Below are 11667 nucleotides of genomic sequence, written 5' to 3'. Positions count from 1 at the left end.
TAAAAGGTGATATGTCATTAAAGATGAAGCAGAACTTCTTACTCCTCATCTGCCACAGCAGCAGCCACGGCTGCTGAAATAACGTCTCGCAGAAACCTTTGAGCCTCTCTTCCACATCCCCCTTGGGGCACTGTGGAATGATTTTAATTGGAAGCAGATGTGCAATGTGGTAGGTAGGAGCAGGTCTACGCTCAGTGTGAGCTCCTAGTAAATAATTTCTGTGTGAACACTTCAGAAGGGAAAAATACCATGATTCATGGGAAATTATTTAAAATGAGACTAATAGGCACTCACAGTCAGTTGTCTGGTCAATATTCCTTGCCAGTTATTAGGAGTCAAGAATGTTCTCTGACTTGATAACAGCAAAATGGAGCATTCAGTTTCAATGGGCCAGAGGAAGATTTCCAAACCGTTATTTCTGTTGCAAACATTTTGGGGATTCCACTTTTTTAGTAAATGGCCATGAATATCACAGAGTTGTGCTATTGGGATTGGCCTGGGTTTTATGTGGGCAGGGTCCATTAGCTGAATAACAGCATCTTGATTTCAGAAAGGAGTTTTTGTCACTCTTCTCATTTTTTTTCTATCACAACAGATCTGCCACCTACTGTAGCATGGTTTCATGGAACAGCCAAATCACACACTTGCAGTTTCCAAGATTCATATGGTTGCTGTACATTTGCTCTACACTTCATTGCAACACCTTTGCCCCTCAAGAACCCAGTAGCTGTGCTTGCAATCATCAGGCAATCTTCTGCAGCAGGGAATAATTTAATCAACAACTCTTTTACTTCCAGATGTGTAGGATAAAACACGAAAGTGCAACAGGGAACATAGGCCAAGAAGGCCTGAATGCATTAAATCACAGGGAAAATCTTTTTTCAGCCTCATTCCAGCTACTGGAAAGAAGTATTATGCTTGTATAAACATAGGGTCAATGTATACCGTGTCACCATGTCCTGCTCCTTATTTTCATAATGAGCTTTCTCATACCTTTTGTTTTGTTGCTGCTCAAAAATGTTTGAGCAGATTTTATTTCAGTTCTTATTCTGTCAGGTTCAGTATTTAAACAGACAAGTAGCAGCATGGGGGAGGCCTTTTGAAACTCAGCTCAGTGAAGAAAATGAATGCGAAGGTTACAACCAAGCTGATGCAAGTGCAAAATGTATCTTGGAAATGCATGAAATGTAGAGGAAGTTGCAAAACAGAATTCTAACAAATATCACTTCACATTCGTAGTAATCAAGCCCCAGGTTTAAAGGCAAAAAATAAAGCTTTCAGTGGCAGTAGCCTTTTCTAGTTGTTATGCCAGAACTGTGGCTCCAGAGTTGATGCGTGCCAAGAGAACCAGCTTCCCTGCTGGCTTCCCAACCAGGAGAACCAGGAAGCAAAGGTGATTTGAAAAATAGAACAAAACCCAGTCCATTTCCTTTGTCTTAGTGATTTAAAAGCAAAGCAAACAAAACCTAACAAAATAAAAACATGCTGATGAAACAGAAGTACTCGAAGACCAAACCTCATTCAGATTTGTGAAAGCCCTCCCCTTAGTAGCAAATTCAATCTAGTTATTTTGTGATGCTATTAGTAAAACTGCTACAGGCATTTCTACATTAAAATGAAACTGCATACATGTGCAAGTACTTTGTGCTATTCTGGGGACATCATTCCCTGAAGTCTTGCTTTCAAAAGCCTAGTATTTTCCAGTGCACTGAGCAGATTGACTCTACCTTTAATTCAAACATCAAAAAGTAACCTCCACATTCATCAATGAAAAGTGACAACCGATTTTATTAACTGTATTCATTATAACACGTAATATGACAGTGGGAATGTTTTTCACTGTAAGATTTTTGAATGGAAGAAAAGTGCAGTTAGTCTGAGTTCCTTACATTCATTAGAAGCAAGACTACTGAAACCATCAACATTTACAATGACACATAAGCAAACACCAGAACCAGTGCCAATAAATACGCAGAGTAACAAAATAAATATTTACAGAATTAAAAATAAAACAAACATTGATTAATATATCCTCATGAATTGCCAGGGAAGAAAGTCATCTATTGCTATCAGTTAAGTTTTCCATACGTTAAGAATACAGTGATTTAAGGAGACACGTATTCATCAAAGTTTGCAGATGTGGAAAAGAGAAGATACGCCTAACAATCTGGTACAGAACCACCCCCTGGAGAGTTCTGATCTTTCACTCTGAAAAAGCTGGTGCACAGCCTAGTCAGATCATTGGCAAACCGTTTAGATAAAGCAGGGAGGTCTGGCTTTCCTCGCTCATTATCTTGAATCAGTCACATGCTGCCTTGCTGGGGGTGGTCGACAAAAAATACAGGGGAAATTGTAATAAGCAATGATTTGTCAGCTATAACACATCAAGTAAAAACAGATGAAGTGACTTCTAACAGGACACGTCTGTCCCTTTCAGCACGTAGGAAGCCCCAGGAGCATCAGTTTGTCAGATGCAGTGTGGAGCAGTCCCTGCTACGTTTTCCTCAGGCACACCGTGATATTTAAGCAGAGCTGAGCTGTGATAACAGACTGAGGAACTTCTCTATTTCCTGGACTTGCTGAACCTATGTTTTCCACCAACCACCTCCATATCTCATTCTCCCTTTCAACAGAGCCACAAGCCACAACACCAGGGCTTTTCTGAGACAGACTGCTGACAAACATAGCAAGGAAAATTCGGATGGGGCCAAACTATGGGATCTCTGCTCAGCCTTAATACCAACCAACATTGCTAACAGGGCCACTTATTTCAGTGGGAACACTGGTGGGCAAAGCTGTTGCTTGCCATCCCACAGCAGAGCATTTACTTCAACTTTACATGAAGGCAACAGCTTTAATCATGCTTTCTCTTTTGGAAAGCAGGGTAACATTACTTTTATCAGGTGCTGCAGAAAGGTGCGTGCCCCCTACCTAGAATTTGGGGCTGCCTCATCCCACTATACTCCCTCCACAGCTTGTCCTTGGCCATGAGGGTGACAGCAGCCCCCACCACCCTGCCAGGACACAGATCTTTGCACATCCCTGATGAAATAAGAGCCAAACATACCATGCAGTGGTCATGGGCTACAGAGGGTGTGGAAGTGCCTAAGCTAAGTGCCTTGCTCCCCCAGCCCATGGGGTACAGGTGGGCTGGGCCAGACCATTGGGTTTGCTGCCGTGAACTGAGAAACATCACCAGATGCATAGCTTTTACTCTATAAGTCAGGCTTAATTCAAAGCAGAGGTAGACAATGCTCTTTTATGAGCATATTATGTTCAAAGACTCCAGAGCCTCTGCATAAAAAGCCCGTGGAAACAACCTGATACTGAAATAGCAACTGTTTTGATGCAATATCAGTCAAAACAATAAAAATCTGTTGAAGTTCTTACCGTTCAATCTGTAGGCATTGCTTTCCCTTAAAACAAATTTAAGATGTTGCTATGAAACAATTAAAGGAGGCATAATCAGTTACCATATTAAAAAAAATAAAACAAGAGCAAAGACATCCTAAACAGGGATTTTAGTGCTCTGGAAAGGATCTGGTCCTGTTTTTGCCATCAGAAGTTAAATTAAGGAAGACAATGATTGTGTTAACTGCAATTTAAACATGCTGAGCACTGGAGTTCCGTACAGAAGTGGCTGCTTGTTAAAATGGAAAAACAATAGAAAGACACGTTTTGCATTCAAATCAGTGGAAGTATAACTACACTAACATTAAAGACTGCACAATCACCTGAATAATGTTTATCTTCTAAAAAAGGGAAGACTTATTTAAGAAACACTTCCTATTTCCTTCAAGAGTAAGAGATTAAGAACCTTCTCCAGCTCTTACTGGATTCAGTGGAAGCTTTGCCACAGCAGAACTGGGCCTTAGAAATGGATCGTCAGACTGTGTTGGCAGATGCCGCTTTTTTAGCTTTGTGGCCATACCTGCATTAGCTTCTACCTCAGAGCATCACTTGGATGTGATATTACAGGCAAAGCAATTTTCCTTTAGCCACTGCTGTAAGAATTCTTAACAGAACAGTTTACTTTCCTTGCTCTGTGAAGTATAGAACCTTTTCCCCTCTCCAGTACACCTTTGGGTCTATTTATTTAAATATACACAGAAAGGAAAAAGAAAAGCAGTTCTTACCAAAGATAACAAAAATCTGAGAACTGCCACCATAACAAACAGCCTCCAGGCTTTTCCACATGTGTGACATGCTTCCCTGCTAGATTTGATAAATTGTGCACAACAGAAAAGTGGAAGGATATGTGCCACTCTGCAAAATATCACTCAGCATCCTCACCCACATGTATGAGATCACACAGCACATTTTAAGTATCTGTGCTGCTTGTTCTGAAGGCAAATTCATTTTTTCCATACAAGGAGTAAAGCCCTTTTGAAGATCACACTGACAGCACTCCTCCTTTTGAGTGATGGAGGGGTAGGGCAAAAATCTCTGTTTCCCAACCAAGTGCAGTATAGTTGAGTGAGAACAAGAGACGTGGGGGGAAGAGGGAGGGGAGGGAGGGGTGGAGTTGGAGAAGGTGTTCCTAGGCAGTAGGCTTGGATGGAGAAGCTCCCCAAGGTAGGAAGAGATTTAACAACTTGCTTTTGCAGGAGTAAAGGCCTCTAGGTTGTGCCTTGAGTGGTTATAGCTCTTTGCATATGGCATACCCCTTTGCATAAGGCAGGTTCTTCTGTTTCCCTTTACAAGTAATGGACCTAGAAAACACCAGATCAACACTGACCATTTTAACCAAGATGCTCACACACAGAAGACAAGATGTGAGTTAAGAACGATCTAAAAAATTTCCAGGAGTCAGACTAAAAATCAGCTACCTCTGAAAGCAACCAGTGTGACAGATTTGGATGCTTTCTGCTCACAGCAAACAGCATGTGACCCATCAGAAGGGAAACCCACAGTGGAAGGGAGGGATGCTGCACAGGGAGCAGTCCCAGGCTACCAAAGGACGAATGGCAGCAGCTCTCAGATGAGTCAGTTGTTGTGCAGTTCTGCCAGGACAAATAGGGTTATGTCATCATAATGAAAATGTAAACAAAGCAAAGCAAACAAAAACAAGGCATAAACCAAAATCAAAATAAAAAAGGGAAAAGCCAAAATTAGAAAAAAAATACTGCGGAAACTGTCACGTGTAAGCTCTGCCAAGAGTCAATTCTGCAACATCTTTAATTGTTGTCAAATTGCTTTTCTGAGACAGAAGCCTTAGCCTTTCATATCGATAACTATGAAAATACATTTCCAGGCCACCTTGCCTGAAGTCCCCTATTATCACTGTTAGATAACCATGTGCCTTATAAGTGGCTATTGTTACGTGAACTGTCTGTACCATTATCTTGCTGAAAAGCCTTTTCTGAAAGTAGTCCATTAGAGCAGGCAAAAAAAACCTCAGAGCATGGCCACGTAGCAGAATCAATGGCTCCCTTTGATCTGCAAGCTCGTTCAGCACTACAGATCTAAAAAACAACTAGGGTTTGCTTTGCTAAGCAAAGCCTGTTAATTTGGCTCATCTGCACTGATAGCATCTTACTGAAAATGCCATCTGTATCAGACGTTTTGAAGACTTTGGTGCAACATTCGCTTAGCTTAGATAAATAATTTAGTAAGAGATTCATTAAAAAATAATCAGTGAATTAATTTTCATAGTGTACATCTGTGCACGTAATTTTTAAAATTCAGTTTTCTGGTACCCTGAATGATGGTAAGGATGTTCACAGTGGATGAAGGAAGTGCTGGTGATTGATGGAGTAATAACGAACATAGATGCTTCTTATTCTAGTCATGTAATTTCTTCTGAAATCTATTACATGGATTTGAGTCCTATTATTGGCAAGAGTAAAATGCACTACAGGTAACGTAAGAGCCTTTATGTCTGGTGCAGGCCACACGTATAGTACAGATAACTCCTATTGTGACAAAAGAAGTCCACAAAAACATCGTTTCATGCTAAAAAAGGGGAAATCTCTTGTGCTGATATATATAGGACAGGAATGTATACCACTGAAATCACAGTAGATAGCTAAAAACGCTACACAGTATATAGAAACAGCCTAAGAACATACAAAATCAGCAGTGACCTGGAAGTGCAAAGAGTATATAGAACTAATGCCAAGTTCTGATCTATAAAATCCTTTATGAATGACATACAAGCTGGTAATTACAAAGCATCACTTCGACCACAAAACAACAAAGAAAACAAATAAACAAAAGTATTCCTTAAGAAAATCGAAACAGTTACAGAATGGGGAACGTTATCTTTGGGACTCAGAACACCACTTCTACCTCGATACCTACTGAAGCCAAGGAAAATATATGCCTGAGCACAGTAATATAAATAAGGATGCAAAGCACCACAGAATGCCTCAGGACTTCTACCTTCGTGTGTCTCAGCCTTTAAATCCAGCAGGCCATTAACTGTTTGTTATTAGGCATCTCACAGTATTTTACAGGGATCTTTCAGGAATTAAATATAGGTGTAAAGAAAGCCTTTGAACTTCCTTTCAGTGATTGTTTCAGGCATTGTGCAGAGTTATACAAATATTTCCATGAAAATTGAAAGCCCTAGTAAATATTACATTTTCAATTACCTTTTGGAATATTAACATAGATGGCTTAAAGACCAAAGTGAGTTTTATAAATATAAAGTTAATCCGAGCATTAAATTGTATTTTTACTCTCACACGACCATTACCCTGAATCAATGTCAGCGTGTCGCAATGATTCAAAACACTGACGCCCTACCACAGTTACTTTCCCATTTTCCTTTTAAGGATATGATTGTCCTTAAAATATGTACATAGCAAGCAGCCAAACCAAGGGATCTACAGGACATACTTACACAGGGACATGACAGAAATGACCGGAGAGCACCTGGCCTGGCAGGTGAGCACAGATGTGCTCCCACCTCATGCTGGGCTCCAGCTCAGGGCTGCCCGCTCCGCACCGCAGTCAGCACTGAGCAGCCAGCATGCAGGGGAAGGAGGGAAAACAGGGCAGAAAACGGAGAGAGAAGATGAAGGGCAGCCAAAGCATTTTAATGATCTTGTTAGTCAGTAGGTGAGAGGGAGCTAGTCTATTGTTAGTCAATCGGTTTCTTGATACATACACGCCACAGCGCAAATGAAATGCATACAATGAATAATTTGCCACAGACAAGTCCTGCAGAAATGGTAGCTGATACCTTCTAGTGATTCAAAGAAGCACCACTGATACTCCTGCAATCAGTGCTTCCAGTTCTGTGTATTACCCAAGCCCACCGCATCCTCCCTCCCTCTCGACTTCCAGTACCCTATAGAATCTCCCTGTACAATTTGTCCATCAAACATAATGGAGAATTATGATTTTTTAGCAGAGCTGGCATGCAAGGAAAGATATGCTTCTTATAGTCACATGGAAACAGAACAGAAAAGAGGATGTTAGGCTTAGGGCTGAACAGTAGGATAACATTCAACGTTCTGTACATCCAACCTTTTGCGGGTATTTAAGCTTTAACTTTCTAAAATGCATAAGCAGAGTTAGGCCAAATGCAAACCTCTTTCTCAGGCTATCATCACCAGCGTGTTGTGAAACAGATTGGTGGTGCATCCCCTCAGTCTGCATGTAGGAGTGTGCATGCGTGGCCACGTTTGCACAGGTGTGAGTGTGCAGGCTGCGTGTCTGCCCGTGTGCATGCACGCAGGGAGGAGGTGCGCTCTGACTACGCATGCATATGTACAACGTGTCTGTGCGAGTAGGCATGTAGGAAACCACACGTCTATATGTTACAAAGGAGACATGTAAAATTATCTTCTGTGAAGTGTATTAAGGTTCTTATTCAAACCATGAAAACAGGGACTGAGCAGAAAAGAACAATTTCTCCCTAGTCACCGGGGTGGTGCAGCTTGGTGTTCTGTCCTGCAGTGACTGCACAGCCAGATGCCGATTCTCCTCTTGTGACCATAAGGTCATTGCCTCAGTGAACCACACATATAAGACATACTTATATGTTATTCCTGGCTTTTTATGGTTTATCTATAACCTTAATATCCTTCAAATGTATATCCTGTATATTTACTTTCCTTTTTTCTTTCTTTCAGTTTAAGAGACAATAAAACCAACTGCTATATAAGATCAGACCCACTAGCTTCAGTTACTTGAATTTAGGATTCTCTGCATAATATAGACTTATATTCTTAAAATGTATATTATTTGTAAGATACACCGGAACATATATTTTATATTAACTGTGGTCTGATGATTAAATACTCGTATCAAAATATTTTGTAAATACATAATATTCGCTTTTAATCTTCAGTGATTTTTGGAGCTTTTTCAGTGTATCATAAAAATATGTCCTCAGGCACATTAAAACCCTATTAAATTTCTTGGAAATGTTGTCAGCGTCCATGTACAGTAGCCACTATTCAAAAACATCCTGACCATTAATACATTTCTCATAAAATCCAAGCTCATCAGACCATTTTATGGACCATTAGCCTACCATATTTCATCTCTTTAAGTAAAATTATTATTAAGAATGAAAATAAAAAGCAACAAGAACCCAGACTTTCTTTAAATAGTCAAAAACTAATTTTATATATTTAAAAAATAATAATTAAAAAACTTGTTTCTTTCCTGGGTTCCTTCTCTGTAAGGTTTAAGCCCAGAGCAACTTTGTCTAAACCCCTGAAAATAGAGGTTTGCAATGGCAATGCTGTCAGAAATTCTGCTCTGACATGGAATGTGCCACTCGAATTAAATCAGCACTTCAGACTTACTTAACTGGGGATGCATGAGCCCATACAAAACAGAGTTTTGCTCTAATTTAAGGTACTTACACAAAGTTCTATCATTTTAGAACTGTAAAATTATCTACCTATAAAAACTAACTTCTGTTTAAACTCTAGATAATACAGACAGGTGATTTCTTTCTATAAAAAAATTTGTATCATTGAGTAAATCTGCTAAAATATGTATATATTTACAAATGGCAAGCAAGTTATTGTATAAATGTGAGCAGTGTGTATATATTGGCATTTAGTAAATTGTTTCCCTGAACCTGATTATATGCATTATTGGACAAGTATTGATGTAAACATCTGAACCTACGTCAGGTGTCTCTGTTACCCAATTACATTAGAGCAGATCAAAACGAACCAAACAGACAGACAAACAAAAATAGGTTTTCCTGTTGGACAAATCCACCTAACTCCTTAATTAGCTACTGCACATAAGTCAATCAAGTCTGAGGCTGAGCAGTGCTCTCATTCCTACATCGGGTAAAATACCTGTTAGGCTGTTTGTTTTTTGCTTGGTATTTTTCTCCAATATCTTGTAGACCAAACACTACTTTTGGCGCCAGGCACCCTCCCCCCACTCCTCCCCAGGAACAATTAAGAGATAAGTGTAGTGGGGAACCTCTTATGTCGCTCCTTTTGTAACTCTTGCTCCCTTGAAGAACATGTGGCACTGCTTTGTATGAGGGAAGATATTCATTTAGGTTCATAATCCAAGTTCTGCTTCCACGAAGGCATGTTAAAATGAACCTCCCCAGTACTTAGTGCTGCAGAAAAAAGATACAAATGTAAAAAAAAAAAAAAAAGTGCTTGAAAAGTTGTCTTCTTGTATTCAGCCATACAGATTCAGAAGTGCAGGCCTACATAGTATAGTGAAATAAGCCTTTTAGGTTCCTTCCTTCAGGCAATGCAAAATTAACACATTGTTTGTGGTCTCCTATGCAAATTTTCACATACTGATCTTGCTGTCTATCTCTTTGTCCACCTGCTCTTCAATTACTTTTTGGCACTGTCCTGGTATGTGGCAGCTTTCACTGTTGTCCCTGCTAAGCCCCTGTTACTGACTCGGCGTACTAGTACTTTAGAGACAGGGATTTTTGTTCTGTGCATTTCACTTTTGGCCAGGTGATGGTGTGCAACATGATGGCTGTTACTGGTATCTGTTCCATGGCTAGCAGGATGTGATGCAAGGTGTTTAATGCTGATGGGTATTTTGGAGTCCTTCACTGTGCTTGAGGGCGTTTTTCAGTGAGCATGTGGTCGTTATTGGAGATACAGGCTTGGAGCGTGGCGTACAGGTGACCTCTTCCCCTGGAGGTCCTCCTGGTGGGTTTTCATCAGGCTCAGCGTAGAGGTCATAGAGTGCATCCCCACTGTAGCTGTCCCTGGGCAGGGTCTCCTTCTGGATGCTTGTGGTGCTGTCTTCTTCAGGACCAGGGGTGGTGGAATCCCAGTAGCCCTCATCACTATTTGGGACACCTTCGTGCTGTTCCTTCTCCCTGCCCTTCTGCTCTTCTTTGTTGTTGAGGTGAATGGGGATCTGGTTGAGGCCACCACGTTTCACCGCCACCCTGTTCTGGGCCCCCTCAGTACCTTGGTTCTCCTTCAGCCCCTCGGCTGTCTTCGTCCCTCCTCCACCTCCTCCTCCTCCTCCTGTCTCGGTCTCCTCTGTCTGTGACAGCATATCCCAGAACTCTTGCAGGTAGGTATCATCCACCTGGTCCGGGCTGGCCATCTCCTCCCCTCCTCCTTGATAGGCAACCATGGTGGGGTGCTTCTTGGATGCGCCCAGCTTGCTGGCCCCAGGGGTGCTCTTCTCGCAGCCGCCACTCCCGCTGCCCACATCCTCCTCCTGGTCCGCAATAATATCTCCGCAGCCTGTAAGAGAGTCAAAGCTTTTCAGTGAAGTCACGTCAGCAAACATCAAACAAATACGATCAATCGATTGCTCTGAGGGTGGATCAACAGAGGAAGGGTCAGGGGCGGCTGCCGTCTCTTGACCGCTATCACAGTGAGGTTCAACAGGGGGAATAGTCGTTATTGGAATGTCACCTGTTATGGCCGCATCCTTCGCAGTCCCAACCTCTCCGGCGCCCGGCTCCGGTCGCTCACCGCAGAGCTCCTCGAGTCTCCTTCCAGCAGCAGCAGCGGCAGCAGGGTCCTCTCCGGGGGGAGTTCTGCCGTCCCACGACTCCCCACCTCCCGCCTCGGGCTCCCCGGCCGAGCCACACGCATCCTCGCCGCGCTTCTCCCGCTGCGACTCGGGACCGGCGTCTCCCGCGCCGTTCGGAGTTTCAGACAAAGGTTTCGGCGTCTCCTCTTTGATGCACTCCAAGCTGGCAGTCAGAGACCCCGGCATAATAAGACCGGACGGGATTTCTGAGGCTTCTCCCCTCTCCTCTTTGCCGTTTTTGTCCTTTCTGTGCCACCGCATGCTGCTGAAGATGCCTTTCAGCCCCTTCTTTTGTCTGCCGCCAGCCCGCTGCTCCGCGTTCTCCGCCGCCTTGCCGTTCTCCGGCCTCCCGTTCTTCCTCAGCAGGGAGAAGAAGCTGTGCGATTTGGCCACCGAGCTGCCGGCGGAGCCGCCGAGGCCGTCGGCCGCCCTGCTCGGAGCATCCTTCCCCTGCGCTTCCCCGCCGCCCCCGTCCTCCTTCTTGCCGCTCTCCAGCACGGCGTCGGCCAAGCCATCGTGCGTCCTGCTCCGCACCATCCCCGTCTTGCTCGCGCCCTTCCCCTCCCCACCTTTGCTCCTCACCCCGAAGATGCTCGGCATGGTGCCTCCGGATTTCCTCCTCTTGAACAATTTGAAGGCGGTTTTGTTAATCTTCCCCGACGGCTGCTCGGCGGCCGGAGGCTCGGCACAGTCGCAGTGCGAGTCCATGTC

The 11667-nt window shown here is 43.0% G+C and overlaps 1 protein-coding gene across 1 annotated transcript; it reads right to left on the bottom strand.

Annotated features, from left to right (window-relative positions):
* Positions 1-1764: 1764 nt before the first annotated feature.
* Positions 1765-11664, bottom strand: AMER2 (APC membrane recruitment protein 2). Its single transcript, XM_019612173.1, is given in 3 exon segments — positions 1765-10028; positions 10030-10661; positions 10836-11664. Coding segments are annotated over 3 exon segments (1710 nt in total). The 3' UTR covers positions 1765-9779.
* Between the last annotated feature and the right edge of the window lie 3 nt (positions 11665-11667).

This window comes from Meleagris gallopavo, chromosome 1 (assembly GCF_000146605.3).
Source record: "Meleagris gallopavo isolate NT-WF06-2002-E0010 breed Aviagen turkey brand Nicholas breeding stock chromosome 1, Turkey_5.1, whole genome shotgun sequence".
NCBI lineage: Eukaryota > Metazoa > Chordata > Aves > Galliformes > Phasianidae > Meleagris > Meleagris gallopavo.
The sequence above is the reverse complement of the archived record's forward strand: the minus strand, read 5'-3'. Positions and strand labels throughout refer to the sequence as shown.